Source organism: Diplotaxodon limnothrissa, linkage group LG17 (genome assembly GCF_057381915.1).
Source record: "Diplotaxodon limnothrissa isolate DT_005_m linkage group LG17, D_limnothrissa_male_GT1.1, whole genome shotgun sequence".
In the NCBI taxonomy this organism is placed as follows: Eukaryota; Metazoa; Chordata; class Actinopteri; order Cichliformes; family Cichlidae; genus Diplotaxodon; species Diplotaxodon limnothrissa.
In genome coordinates, this window is record NC_140612.1 from 36,244,777 (window position 1) to 36,261,038 (window position 16,262).

At 38.2% G+C, this 16,262-nt stretch overlaps 1 protein-coding gene across 1 annotated transcript; it reads left to right on the top strand.

Moving 5' to 3' along the window:
* Positions 1 to 602: 602 nt before the first annotated feature.
* On the top strand, positions 603 to 7,018 carry LOC146615367 (aldo-keto reductase family 1 member D1-like). The gene is made up of 9 exons (XM_085376747.1): positions 603 to 695; positions 919 to 1,086; positions 4,046 to 4,162; positions 4,281 to 4,358; positions 4,624 to 4,746; positions 6,342 to 6,451; positions 6,535 to 6,700; positions 6,795 to 6,877; positions 6,959 to 7,018. The coding sequence occupies exons 1-9, from the start codon at positions 603 to 605 to the stop codon at positions 6,999 to 7,001; spliced, it is 981 nt and encodes a 326-aa protein (XP_085232873.1). The 3' UTR covers positions 7,002 to 7,018.
* Positions 7,019 to 16,262: the final 9,244 nt, after the last annotated feature.

The following is a 16,262-nucleotide window of genomic DNA, read 5'->3' on the forward strand; positions in this document are numbered from 1 at the left end:
GAGCAAAAGGTAGAGAAGGACAGGTCAGTTGTGCACTCTTGGAGATATATCTTTTATAAATGCACCATAGGGGGCTTGGGGTGAAACAGCATTTCGGTACACTGTAAACTGTGTATACTCATGTATTGACAATAAAGCTCTTGAATCTTCTGAATCAATACTAGGCAGATGGGATGTACCACTATGAGGGTGGAGTGGAATAGTCCCATTGATAATACCCTTTAATTTCCCTCTCACCTTTTGGCTTTCAACACTGTGTCACCTGAAGAACTGGGGGTAGATAAATTCAGCGTAATCCCATTGTCACTGCCAGCTTTCACCAGTATCTGAAAGCTTAATCCAACATATAATATAGCATATAGTATAGCATTTTAGTCTCATTCATGATGATCAGATAGCGTGTTCACTTCCATTTGTAAATGTTTGTCTTGGTGTCCGGTTGTTCATGTTTTCATGAGCAACAGTTGAGGCACTTTGCATTTGGGAGGAGTTTCTGGCCGAGTAGAGAGCAGAGGAGCCAGCCTCCTAGACAGTATTCAAAAGTTCGAGTGAGTGCACAGTGTCAGACATCAAGATCTTTGTAACAAACATTTTTGTTAAACATGGAATTGACAGCAGAAAGTCACTCCATTCCCCTATCTGATGGAAACAGCATACCCTTGATAGGACTGGGAACTTATGCAGATCCCCACGAGGTAAGATTGATGATTTAATTGTATATTGTATATCGTTGTGCATGTGTCACGAAGCAAAAACTAAATGAATAAATAAAAAATAGTGGTAGGATTTTTTGTTTGTTTGTTTTTCGCTGTGACTTTTGAGTGCTTATTATATTATTATTATGGTTGTTGTTATTTTATTTTATACTATATATTCCTTCCAGTACTACTACTTCTTCTTCTTCTTTTTTTTTGACAGACTCCTAAAGGAACTGCATATGAATCTGTCAAAATTGCGATCGAGACGGGCTACAGACATATTGATGGAGCATTGATCTATTACAATGAACATGAAGTGGGGCAAGCAATAAGGGACAAAATAGCAGATGGAACTGTGAAAAGAGAGGACATCTTCTATTGTGGAAAGGTTTGCAAAGCATACTTGTTCGTGTGAGCCTCTCCTGTGCACCTTGACCGTTGAACTTTTTTTTTCTTTCTGTTTTTCTGTACACACATTCTGTACTTAAGTAGAAGTACATCTATTACTGTTCAAAACTACTCCAGTAAAGGATGAAGTACTGATTCAACTTCTTTACTCAAGTAAAAGTAAAAAAAGTACAGGCTGTTTAGTAGCTGTTTGGAGGACATTTCTATTTCTGTGCAAAGCTAACTTAACCTTCGGCTATGTTAACACAATGATAAAATAATATTAGCAGATGGGAATACAAACTTCAGCCTAAGTTTTTTCCAATCTAAGTATACTCAGCTTGAATCTGAAGAAAAAGAAGTAAAATAAAAAATATATATATCAGTCAATAGATCTAAGAATCATCAGCTAAAATTCATATGAATCTCTGCTACACTTGATGTAGAACTCATGCAAACTCATGAAACCACAGTCACTGTGCACCGGTCACACACTCTTCTTTACTTTAAACCCATCACAGTACACCAAACTAATCTCCAGAGTATTTTCATGTAGTCTTTAAATAGCCTCAGTTTGATTTGCATGTATCATAATATGCAAAAACACAATGTTGGCTCATACACAGCAAATTCAACAGTGTTAAATGTTTCGGTGTTAATAGTCTTCTTGCAAAAGTAGAGTTAATTTTACTCTAAGCAGAGTCACATTCTTTTAATGTAACTCTGAGGTGTAAAATGATAGTAGTTAAAATCGAGTGTTAAAAATGAGTGTTTCTCTGTCAAATCTGGAGGTGTTACAATGGAAACATTAACTCTTGACCTCTTAACTCTGAACTCCTACAGGGGCTATGACACCAATAGAGTAAATTCACAGACTCCGCCCCCAGCACGGCTCCAATCGAAGCTGAAGTGAAGCCGTTTCAGAACATTTTGCTCTACATATTTGAGTTGTTTGCCATGCTTGGTAAGTCATGTTTTCAAAGATTGTTTCAATTATTATTATGAGCTTTTACTTCTGTGGCTCTTTGGAGTTGAGACAAAGCTGTGTGAAAGGCATTAGCCATGTTGCTCGCTGATAGCATAATATTCTGTTTTAGCTAGCTGAAAGGTATTGTTTGCAGGCAAATACCACAGCCTTGAAAAAAAGCTTGCATGTGAATTTTCAGTCAAACTTTTGGTCAAACACACCTAAAACAATGTGTAGAATGTGAAATGTTGGTATAATGGTGCTACTTGAAGCCTGAAAACGATCTCCCATAAAAAAAAAACGAGCAAACAGCAGTAGCTGACGTCCTGACTGGATTCTACGTTAGCATAGATCCCTCCAGAGTTTTGTGCACACGGTTTAGGTAAAAATGAAAAAGGTTGCGGTTTTACATTTAGTTCAGTATTACCTGTTGCCTGTGTCCTTGTCTTTTGGGAAAATACTTTACACCAGTAATGGCTCAAAGAGGATTCCTTTTTTTTTTTTTTACTGTGCTGCAATTGTTTACTGGATTATTTGTGCCATTAATTAGTGTCAACTAATTTTTATTCAATCTCCACACAGGATATGCTTGTGAAGATGGAATATGGGGGAGAGCAGAAGTGCGTTGAAGTTCCACAAAGGGATGAATGAAGGACATGCATATTGTATTGAAGAAATAAGTGATGAGAATGCTGTTATTTGCATTTACCATGTCAGACCTTTTGATAAACAAAATTCTAATGAAAGTGAGAACATGTATACTGTTACATCTTTCAGAAAATGTTTTGAAATTGTGGTGCACAGTTCAGAATAAATGTTTTTCAAAAACCATTGCATCTTTTTAGTAAATGTTTATTTCCAAAAGAAATTTCTAGAAATTCAGAACAGTAAAATTCCCGCTTTTTAGAATGAATCAGAAGATAACTCTTACGTAGTTAAACTAAAATACTCTTTGAGAGTTAATATATAAACTCTTAACACCAAGTGTTAAATTATCAACTCCAGACAGATTTGGTGTTTAACACTAAATCAGAGTTAACGTACCAACTCTCCAAAAAGAGTTAAATTAACACTCTCTGGTGTGGACCCATATAGACACTTTAATAGTGTTGAAATCAAATCCGACAGTGTTAATTTGGACATGCTGGATTTGCTGTGTAGTGACAAAAATCCGTTAAAGCAAATCCGTTAAGGCAAAAGTAACGAGCCTGTTTTACTACTGAAGTGCAGTATAGAAAATTTTATAAAATTTTAACAAATATTTGTGCTTTGTTACTTCCCACCTCAAGAGTTCAGTGATGCATGAAGATCATCAAGACTTTTAGAAATCGAACAACAAGTTCCATTAATAACAAATCCACAAAATCCTCATGTAGGTTATTCAGGGTGAAGCAGGTTGTTTTTCATCTAATTCATTGAAACAAATCCAGCACTATGACGGCATGCACAGGTTTTGGTTGCACCATTCCTAGCATGCATGTTTCTAGATGAGCTTTAACATCTATATCGAGAATGCATGAAAAATGCGTTTAGCAGGATTTCTCTGGGTGTAATTGTTGATGTCAACAAAAAATTTAAAGTTTAAAAATGTGTTTTTTCCTGTCAAAAATGGTGGCCAAAGTGACAAAAAAGTACAAGTCCTTTAGTTATTTTAAAGTAAATAACTAATAATGCAAATAAGAAAAAAAGCCAATCTGAATATTATACCAATATTATTTCCCTGAACCACAAAAAAATAAGGAAGATAAAGTAAGTACATTTTGGTTTGTACAACACCTTTCGAGACAAACATTACAAAGTCCCTCAAGGCAAAAGTTAACCAAAAACAAGTCTAAAATGCTTTTGGCCTGTGTGAAACTTAAAAGGTATGGATAACATACGAATCGATAACATATTCATTTTCATGACATACCTTTGAATCTTAAAAAAAACCAAATGCTGAGTTCTGTAGCTTTTTTCTACATTTGTTAACTTTTCTTCTTTTCTTTTGAAGTTGTGGAACACATTTCATCCACCCGAGCTAGTACGACCTACTTTAGAGAAAACCCTGACGACATTACAGCTGGATTATGTTGACCTCTATATTATAGAACTGCCCATGGCTTTCAAGGTATGCACACATGTGAAAACTTAATAACAAGTTTTTAATTTTTACATTTGAATTTCATGAGGTTTTACTGCACCAAATGAAATACTATACTATACTGAAACACTATAATTTTCTGAAGCCAGGAGATGAATTTTACCCCAAAGATGAGAGTGGGAAGTGGCTTTATCATGAAACGGACCTCTGTGCCACATGGGAGGTGAGACTTGGTGGCCTGCTTATTCAAGAAAATTTAGTTTCAGTTATTTCCTAACATATGTGAAGACAACATAACTGCTACAGAACAACAGTATTGGGTACACGCGTCCTTTAACTTATAGTTAAATACAAAAAGATATGTGGTAAAAATCAATGACAGCTTCAACAGTGTCTCAGTTTTACTATTTCTGTGAGCTTTTAAATTGTTTCAAAGTTCAACGTTGACTATATTGTTTTATTATTGTGCTTTCCTATGTCTCTCACAGGCTTTAGAAGCTTGTAAAGACGCTGGCCTTGTAAAATCTCTTGGGGTTTCAAACTTCAACAAGCGACAACTAGAGCTAATCCTTAACAAGCCGGGGCTGAAACACAAACCTGTGTCAAACCAGGTTAGTGGTACATTATTGAGCAAGCAGTTGTCTGGAAATAAGTTACTAAGTACTTGTTTTCAGAATACTAAGGTCAAAAAGCTTTGCTCTTTGAACTAACTAACTGAAAACGCTCGGTAAGTTTTTAACTGAGATTTAAATGAATAGATGGAATCAGAGGCGCGAATAGCAGCAGGAAGATTGTTCCAGGGGCTAGGGGCTGCCAGGGCAAAAGCACGGTCACCTCTGGTCTTTAGCCAGGATCTAGGCTGCACTAGGAGTAATTGTCTTGATTATCTTAGGGCTTTCCCAGGGGTATATGAACTAAGGAGTTCAGTGAGGTAGCACGGCGCAGTATTGACACAGTTCTTGTGTAATTTGGCACTATTCAGCCTTTTCTTCTTGCTTCTTTTCCTTAAGAGTGGCTTCTTGACAGCCACCCTTCCACAAAGACCATTTATGGTGAGTCTCAACAAACTGTTGATGGGTTAGTTGAAGGATGAGATACACCACTCAGGTCCCATATCAGATCTTTGATACAGTTTTTCTGTTTTCTTAAGGACATAGCTTTTAGATGCTGTTCATCTGCTCTAATGTTTTTTTTTCTTGTCCAGTTTCCTCACACCATACTGAAATATGCCAAGTTTCCAGCTAAAAGCTCTTTGCTCATCAAATCGTGTTATTCATGGCAGAGATTTAGATAAAAGACATGGGAAGAAATTTTCTTTTACTACAGGATGCTAATAAGTCCCTAAAGAAACTGGTTCTTTCCTAACTTTTCTGTAATGTGTAGACTCAATGAGTCATTCTTTGAATTAGCTGCCTTTTTGTGACACTGATAACACTGATTTCATAGATCAGTGTTAGGTGTTTTAATAATCATGATAAAAGAGTGAAAAAATAGCTAGTGCCCAAAGTAAAACTTTGTCTTCAGAAAGCCTGGAGAACTATTGCTCAGCACCACTTACAAGAAACTGTCCTATTAGAAATATAAATACTCGAGACTTGGGAAATGTACAGTACTATATTTACCGTAAGATCAGCAGATAAATGTGCAAACCATTCTTCATTTTAAAAAGTAGTGTTTCAAGAGTCAATGCTTTTGTTACTTTATTGTGCAGCGGCAATTTATTAAAGTCAGAAGAAAGAATCTGAGGCACAACCAGCTGAAGGCTTTAGTTTCAGTCTTTGAATATTTGCGCATACAGCTAATGAACAATACAACAGAAAGACTCAGATTTTAGACATATGCCCAATATGTTTTAACTAAATCACACACACAGCTGTGTTTTGATAGATATGTGAACATTGTGTGGATAGGACATGGATATGTTGCAGAGGTATAGGAACAAAATGCAGGCAATGTATACCGCCCAGAAATGTGGGGAAAACTTCAAATTTATTTAAAAAGTAAGTTTACTGCCTGAAATATTATCAGTATGAAAGGACTGAACTTTGAATCAATGAAAGCATAACAGAGATAGGAAGTTATTATTTAAGTAACATGAACAATCAAGATGCACTTGGAAGTGTTGGTTCATAACACTCGCAAGGAATAAGCCAAGCTGTCTTCATCAGAAACATGTGTGTATGTATACATATGTGCTCTATTACAGGTTGAATGCCACCCCTATTTCACCCAGCCAAAATTGCTTGAATACTGCCGGCAGAATGGTATCGTCATTGTTGGTTACAGCCCGCTGGGAACATCCAGAGATCCATCTTGGTATGGGTCACACTCATTTTATGAGTAGCTAGTCAAGTTCTCAGCCTCTTGATTGAAATTAAAATATCACTGTTTCAATAAAGGGTAAACCTAAAATGCCCCCCAATGCTGGAAGATGACCTGCTGGTATCGATTGCCAAAAAGTACAACAAGACCACGGCTCAGGTGTGTCTGCGGTTCAATGTACAGAGAGGCGTGGTGGTCATCCCAAAGAGCTTCAGCCCTGCTCGCATAAAGGAAAACTTTGAGGTTTGTTTATAATTTTAGGTATGTAGGTAGCAAAAAGTGCCTTCTGAAAACCAGACGCATGGAATATAATCAGACTTATTTGCCAACTTTCCAGATATTTGATTTCTCTCTCTCTGACGCTGATATGAAGGCAGTTGAAGGGTTGAACAAAAACATCCGCTTTGTGGAGCTTCTCATGTGAGTATAGTGCAGCTTGTGTGAAGTTTTGCTCCTTGAACAAACGGCTCCAATTAATATTTCTCTTTTCTGGCTCAACAGGTGGTCTGACCATCCAGAGTATCCATTTCATGATGACTTCTAAACACCACAAACAGCAACACATTGTTCGAGAGTGATTAAATTTGGCATCTTCACTTTGCTAAAATAATATTTAATTGCTATTAGCTAATTAAAAAAAAAAAAAACAACTTAATTTTACAGCACACAATATAATACACTTCCTCGGGTAAAGGGTTTCACTGCTGAGCCGTGCTGTGGGAAGAATAATGAAGGTCTGCTCTCACAGATGTCTTTAGTTTTGTAAAAGTCTTACAGATAAGTTTTGAGTGACAAAACAAACAAACTTGGGATAGTAAATGTTTGCAAACTACAAAATAAAGATAAGGTGTGGCTAAATCAAAACAAGACTGTTAAGTATAGAAAGCTTAAACTCTGGACAGATGGTGTTCTCATCCTGCCAACACTTTCATTGCTCAGACCAAATCTGAATTGCTCAACCTGAATAACAGCTTTTAAAACTGAATTTGAATTAAATTTAGCTCTTGAATGCTTTCAGTTTCACTTCTCACCATTCAGTTTTAGTTCTTAAATTCAGTTTTTGGGGTCATACATCCGGGTCCTTCGAGAAAACTGCACAATAATCCAGCACAAAGTTTGCCGTTTCAGTGATAGTCATATCATACCACTTCAGAGGTGATCCAGTAATACTGCACTAATGAATTACACCAGGGGTGTTGAACTCCAGGCCTCAATGGCCGGTGTCCTGCAGGTTTCATATATCACCCTGGGTCAACACACCTGAATCAAATGATTAGTTTCTTTACCAGGCTTATGGAGAACTTCAAGATATGTTGAGGGGGTAATTTAACCATTTAAATCAGCTGTGTTGGATCAAGGGCACATCTAAAACCTGCAGGACACCAGCTCTCAAGGTCTGGAGTTCAACACCTGTGAATTAGACTGTTCGCTTTAGCTAAAGTTATTAAGTTAGCTAAGGAGTCAGGATACTATATAAGACAGAAATAAGCCAAAATTACAATGGTTTGGACACTCTTTTGTATGTTTCCCTACTGTAGCGGTCTCTCAAAGCATACAGGACTTTCAGGGGGTACAAGATGATAACTGTGGAATTCTAATGGGAACAGTCGATCATTAGGGTTGCCAACTCCCTGAAAAATAAATAAGGGACGCCTCGTGGCCAGGGCCGGGCAAAGTGTGGTAGCTCTTTTTTTGTGTGTGTGAAATTTTTTTTTAACCATTTGACTTGAATTTGATTTAAGCAGATGCATATTCTTTGTGATATGACCATATGGGAAACAAATGATAATTTAGCCATTTATTTTTAGCTCAAAATAACATTAACACAGTAAAACAGGTCTCTTTCTTAAACAGAAGCCTGTCATGCTTAACTTTTGAGAATATAAGTAAATCTTTCTTTAAAAGAACTCTGTCCTGCTTAACTTAAAATTATATAAATTAATAGAAAACAATAGAACAAAATCATTCTTGTAACAGTGCACATTTAGTGCATTTAGTACAATTGGCTTCAGTTGAGGTATTATTTCAGCTTTTCTAATGCTAATCAGCTGCTCCTGTTTGTAAACACACTTGTTCCCATGATTACGCATCATAACTCATCATCATTATTCATCTATGTATTACTTTTATGTATTAGTCATCTATTTGTTGTAATCATCTATCCTTGCAGTTGTTTATTACACAAAATAAATTATATTATCACACTTCTGGCCACATAGCGCTGATATTCACTGCACATGCCCATATTAACCTTAACCAGAGGGTTTAAAAAAAAACAAACCAATGTTTACATACCATATCTGCTTCTGCCGTGGCCTGGTGGACAAGAAATTGGTTAAGGGTTCCCCGAGCTTTCACGCCCTTCATGTTCTCCGTGTGCCCACCATTGTGTGTGCATGCCTATGGAAAAAGTGCGCCGGCACACAGTGCAGTGCGCTTTATAGATGTTATCGTGCACTTTTCCAGCCAGGTGTTTTCCTTTTCCCATTCCTCCCTGTACTTTTGCAGCCTATTTTTCTTTCTCTGAGGGGAACAAACATTGCTGCTCTAATGCTGGGCTTACACTGTGCGATTTTTGGCCCATTTTGAGCAGATTTTTGAGTCATGCGACCGATTTGGTGATCGGCCCAATTTTGGCCTTCATCGTGCATCGTGTAGTATACGTGGGGTAACGAGAAGCGATTAACACCTCGAGCAGCTCCCGATCATCAATCGCTCGTGAGGGCGTCACCGCAGCTGCTCACACTGCTCACGCGCAAACACGTAACCGTCGGCGAAAAAGACGGAGCAGCACAGCTGTGCAGCGTGTGATCTGGACACAGGCGATGGAGGCACAACTTGTAGAACTTTGGAAAGCTCATCCGAGCCTTTTCGATGTGGCATAACAAAATTATCACGACCACAACAACCGTGAAAATAGTTGGATTTACATTGCTGCTCAATCACAGCTGCCTGATTAATGTTTTTCATTAGAAATTTAGCAAAGTTGATGGTGGTGGTGTGCGTGTCTGTGTGAGTGAAAGACAGAGAGGGAGAGCGAGCGACAGATTTTCTGTTATAACCTTCATTTTATGGAGGCACAGTGTGAGCACTCAGGTCGCATCAGAGCATCTTATTTTTCTACTACGACATAAAATACAAAGTGCATACCTCATTGGCCGCATTAACTTGCAGGGGTTAGTGAAAACGCATCTTGCAGTGTGCACTCCTTCCCACAGGTGGAAAACAGACTGAACATTGGTTCCATCCTGGAAGCATTTTGTAAAAAAGTTAAATGTGTAGTTTTAAACCAACAATGTATACATTAAATCTGATATATTAAAATAAAGTATGTTACGTTCCCCTGAGGGGTCTAGGCGGTGAGGGGAAGTAACAAAAAGTGTCCGGGTCAGAAAAAGGAGACAAGGCGGCATGAGGGTTAAATTAAAGAGTTTTATTAAAGTAGCTCAACTAAAAGAGACGGACAAGCCGCTATCACCATTTAAGAAAAACAAAACTCAGGCGTTGGTCAATAAAGTAAAACGTAAGCCAAAAAGAGAGAGCAGCTCACTAACTGTAACCACTCACATGGCACTCTGGCCCAGAACTCACCTTTCCCTGGGCTTAAATCTCTTTAATTACTGACGAGAGTCAGCTGCACAAAAGGGAAAGGTGGCACCTCAGGCAGAAGAGGTAGTGGGACACGCCCACACAGGCACCTTCAGGAGGAGGCCCTGCTAGGGCCGTAACAAGTATTTATTATAACTTAAACAATAAAATTATCTTAATCTGCATAACTGCTGCTGATGGCAGTCACAGAGGTTTTCGGGCCTTTCAACAATCAGACCCCCTTTCCCAGGTGACCCAGGTAGGGTTGATCAAGCCCCAGCTATTTGAATTGTTACTATTATTATTATTACTGGGGGCTCTGAAATTTAAGGGGGTGGGGAACAACGCATAGGTCAAAAGAGAATGGACTGTATAGAGACCGATTGCGTCCAGAGGCGAAGCGGCGGTACTTGCAGAAAATAGCATGCATTGGAAATGTGGACCCGTATGAAATACGGAGGTGGAGTAGAAACCCTGAAGACCAACCGCTATTGATGTAGCCTGATATATTTTCGTACCTTGTCTGTGGAGTCAGCACGTACAAGTCGTCATTCAAACAAAGGTAAGTCAGCTTGAGTACTGCGATTGAAATGCGTTTGATTTCCCTCCGAACATTCAGATTAGTGCAGCATAACTTCATTCATCAGGGGGAAATTAGAGTGAGAACATGTGGAGGCTCTGTTAGAGGGATAACTTAGTGAGTTCATTGTCCTGAAGAATTTAGTTATTCTTTATGGTTAAAGTGATCACATCCATGAGCTAATGGACCTCACAATACATAATTATGGAAGTGGTAACGTTAATGTCATTAACGATTATAGGAATATTTCACACTTCAACAACCTTCGTTTCAATTTAGGTTTCGATTACAAACGAAAACGCAAAAAACCCCAAAAACTGCCAAGCGCAGAATTCCAATCGACAAAGGCCGCCGTGCCACCATGCAGGCTGTAGATAACAAAGAAAAATACAGATCTTTGGTGGAAAACTGTATGGCAGAACTCGTTAAGCAAGCTGTAAAAAAATCAGAATCAGAAAGGGGTTTATTGCCAAATGTTGAGCAGGTTTACAACATTAGGAAATTGCTGCGGTGCTTCAGTGCAAACATAGTGTCATAAATAGCACTTAAATAGACATGAAAAAATAAAAGTAGGGATAAGAATTAAAAGTGCTACGTAGAAAGATATGTGCATGAGCTATACATGAGATATATACATGAGAATAAGAATTAAGAGTGCTACGTTGAAAGATATATACATACACAACACGCTGCAGTCTCTGTTTGTCCCTGATAGTCCCTGATAGTGGCTCCAGCGTACCACACGGTGATGGAGGAGGTGAGGATGGACTCGATGATTGCAGTGTAGAACTGCTCCGAGCATTCAAATCAGGCAAAGTCATCAGCCTGGAAAGAGTTTCAGACATCTACAACCAGCATACCAACAACATCTGGGCTAAAATCAAGGATGAAATTGATAAAATCCCCTTAGAGAAGTTCAAAAACTTCCAAGAGGTGATTTTCAAAGCCATGTGTAAAGAGTTTAAAAATGCAGGATTAGTTTTGCTAGCCTTGGAATTAAATCAACCAGCAATCGAAAATATGATTGCTGAAATTTTCATAAAGGAGGCAGCCAAACTATCGAAGAAACCAAGTTGCATACATCAGTTTTTCTCATCTATAGGCCGACTGTTTTGTTTCACCAGGAAACAAAACAAAGCTGATGTAATGTAAAAGAAATCGTGATATGAAACATTTCTGGAAAACGAATTGGAAACTTTAAATTGGTTAGTTTTAAATGATATACTTAAGAAAAGCCTTAGAACGGCCGCGGCCCCTCACTGAGCTTGGTTCTGCTGGAGGTTTCTCCCTCTTAAAAGGGAGTTTTTCCTCCCCACTGTCACCTATGCTTGCTCAGAGGGGTTCCTCTGTTGGGTTTTCTTTTTAATAACTTAAAAAAAAAAAAAAAAGTTAACATCAATAAAAGTTTTTTAAATTTTACACTCTGATTTCTGTTTGTTTTCATTGTCTACAAGTTTAATAAATACATGTTATTTGTTATTCAGTTCAAAGTGTGGGTAGAAAATGCTGTGCTGTCATGTGACCTTTTCTCTCATGTGTGCCGTTTTCTTGTTTTGTATATATTTCTCCTGTTTGTTATTTATCATTTATTGGAAATCAAATGTGTGATTAACTTTTTCATAAAATTAGTTTAACCCTCTCTGGCGTTGATTTTAGTTTTTCTCAGAAAGAACTTGTTTTCTATATGAATTAATAAGTTATCATTTTAGCAAACATCAAGTTGATGTCCATAGATGTACACACACTCACGCCATCATTTACATACACACACAACTTGTTGCTGCCTTTCATAGTGTGTAACTTGAAGGCCCTGAGTACTTTCTCCCACACTGAAAACACTGGAATGATAAAATTATTTGAACATTACCTAATACGACTGATTCAGGACAGACAATGAGTTATTTTAAACGTTTCTAGCAGTCCTTCACAAACAGGGAACAGTCTGTCTATTCTCTCCATCTGTCAGCTGCTGCTGGCTCTTCCTCCTCCTCTTCCTCACACACTGCTGAGTTTCTCCTGGTGGATCATTAGGGGTGCAAAGCCTCACAGATTATGTGCAGCAGTGGGTCCCTCAGTATGTCCTCACTCTGGACACTTGCAGTTGTCACACATGGAAGTGTCCCCCCCCCCAAAAAAATAAATAAATAAAGAATGTGAATAAAGAGAAGCTGTGTGGTTGAATAAAACTCGTGCATCAGCCTGTTGCCTTCATCCTGCGGCAGTGCATTGAAAGCATCATTAGTGGGAGCGAAGAAGGTGAACACCACCTGCTGGTTCAGAAGCTCAGTCATACCTGCTCTCTGGATGGCATTGACCAGCATGCTGAAAACAGCAATAAATGATGTTAGATCAAATGGCAACTACACAACAACACACTAACACCTCTGTTTGCTTTCAGTCATTATGCTACACCAAACTTACAGCTTCATGATAATCTAGGCTAAGAGATAACTCACTTTTTAAAAACTACAAAAAAAATGTTTCCCTGATCCTAGTTGGTGCAGTTGCTGCTCTGTGCCTCTGAGGTGCACTGTAGAGTCATTAAAGCTGCCAATAGTTGACAGGGAGTGTTTTTGCTGTACTTTTCCATCAGAGAAACATGATTCAGATGGTAAAGATCCTCACATGAAGCGGTCATCGGCCTTCAAGACATCCATGATGTTTCCCCATTGGTGGAGTGAAGACTTTATCCACTGTGAACTTTGTCATGTGCAATGATACGGGTGTTCTCGATGCACAGGTTCTACAAAAAGAAAAAAAATAGTGTTTAAATACATTAAAATGGACTTTGGTATCAGAAAAGATGAGTTCTAGTTTTTATTATTATACAGTTTAGATACTACTGCTAGCATGTCAGAGTGTTTCTGAAATATTTGTTGATCTGATATTTGTTGTGGAAACCTGTGAACCTTCACATTGACTATATTGAGGTTGACCACGTTGATTTTGAAGGTATCCTTCTATTTATTATTATATTGTTTACCTTAAAAAACTGACCAACCAAAGCTTCTTCTCCATAATGTTTGTTGACCTGCAGAGGAAACCTGACCACAGGCCTGAGGGGAATCACAGACGAGTAAGAACTTTTTATGCCAATGTTTCTAAGTGCTACAGTGCTACTAGATTATTGTGTTGGTCTTTTCTTTACCATGTAAAGTTTTAAAAACAAACTTTAAAACATACTTCACATTAAAATGTAATAATTAATGGTTTAATGACAAAGTAGATATTTTTCGATGCGCTTTGAATTTGTTATGTGAAGCTGTGTGGAAAGCAAGATGGGACCCAAATGTATGACTCATAGAGTAATTTGAAACACCTTTTGCCCTCTTACCAGCATATTAAGATCATTTTTCTTTCAATGTTGTTTCAGTGTTTCCCACAGAGGTTTACTGGAACACAGTAATTTAGACTACATTGTTTTTACAATGTTATATACTTTTACTTATAACATATACATACCATTCCTCAATTGTTTGACCTGCCTTTCTCTCCCCCCACCTCTACATACAGCATAATGCCCCCCACCCAACACACACACACCACTGCAATCACCAGTTAGCCCACTCCCCACATGCACACAGTGCAGCACACTGCCTCCACACCTGCCAACTGCATCACCAGTAAGCCCCTTCCCCACATATACAACACAATGCCCCCCTGAAAAAAGGCAGACAGACGACACTTTTTAATTGTTGGTCAAGACTAACTGCTTGTAAAAAAGAAAAAAAGTCCTGACTAAACAGAGGTAAATACCTATGTTGTTAAGTTAGCTGATGATTTTTTGCCTGGAGTTGGTTAGTTAGTTGTTCGATTGCCAGTCTAGCCTCCTGTGAGGAAAAGCCAGAAGCTGCCAGTGATGTAGCCTACTGTCAGTTTCACAGATTTGAAACTTAAGTAGCTGTTTGCTACAATACAGTCACACATTTTGGCATTGTTTACCTACCTGTCATCCCTCCTGCTTAACTCATTGACAGCAAGCTGGTGACTGGGCCATACTGTGCAGAGGGTTTGGCATGTGTGTTGAGAAAACCGCTAACTATAAAGCTAGCCATAAATCCTGGTTTTAAAGCCAGGACCTGATGCTATGAGGGGACAATACAGCCCACTGCAGCAACTGTGCCAGCCTAAGTAGTTCATCCTTCTTAAAATAAAAACACAATAAAATATTGTATTAAGTCAAATACAGTCACCTCAGCCACTGTTACCAACAGATAAAATCAAACTCTAATTCTAAAACTTAGATTTTTACGTAGCTTTTGGTTCAGAAGATGACGTAACACTCCGTATGCTATGTAAAGTGCATCCCACTGCAGCTGTTATTTATTTAGTAGTTTAGAATTGACATGGATCATGTTATGTTATAATATTTGGATTCTTATGTACTTGAGACAGCCTTCACTTCTTTATATTTTACTTCTGAGGAGCCAGAGTTTCTTGTAATTTAATTTAAAGTGGCCTTGAACAATAGTTCTCCAGGCTTTCAAAGTTTTCCTCTGACATGGGCTGTTTTTCACACACATACAATCCACTTCTTAAACCTGACCATTTTCAGGGGAACACAGAAAAGGACCATCAGATTTTGATCCACCATGCAATAGAATCTGGAATGCAGCCAAATGATAACGGTTTTATTTTTCAACATGACAGTGATCCCAAACACTGTGCCAATATAGTATAATTAGATAGAAAAACACACACTGTAACCACAGAGCCCGCACCTCAACATTATTGAAACAGAACAAAAGCCAGCCAACATCCGAAGCTTTGGAATGTTCTTCTAGAAGCCCGGAGAACTACTCCTGAGCACTATTTAAAGAGATTAGAAGAAAGATTGCATAAGAGAGTTCAGCCTGTGTAGAAGTATAATGGTGGTCGAACCAAATATCAACTTACAAGCTCATAAGAATTATACAAACTCTGTTTTTGCCATGCATACTTTTATAAACTCGTGCAACTTATTCACTTAGCACAATATAAAGTCATGAGGGGTGGCTCAGGATTTACACAGTTACTGTATTCTAGTAAATTATGCTGTATTAGAAATTAATCTGTCTCGGCCTATGTAAACTAGTGGCAGATATGTTCAACTTCAGCAACAAAGTGTCTAACACAATAAAGAGACATACTCATTTACAGACATTTGGATTGTTGGAATCAACTAAGTGCACAATTACAAATAATCATTCTTTATCTTTTGCTGAGCTTTTATATACCCAGTTTACCCACGGCTTGAAACAAGCTGCCTTCCAACCAAATTTCTTCTGACACGTTGCATGTATAAACAAAATATGTGATCAACAGGCGTATGGGGCTGCTGTGCTGACAGCCTGAGTGTGTGCCACATTAAGGAGATCCCCTCTAACCGACATCTGCTCGAAGATACATTACTGACACCGCCAACCGCATTCGTACTGCTGATTTTTCCAGCACCTTTGCTTAAATGCAGAACTGTGACAGCAATCAATCCAGCAGATTTTTACAACTAATATGAATTTATTAGCGCTTGTTACCAAATATATTTTCTTCACGCAAGCATCAAAGTTAGATGAAAAAACAGCAATGAATTCAAAAGTAGTGAAACTTTTTCCGAGTGTCCATGAAAGCACCATAAGAGCTCTTCCCTTTCCTTGCTAG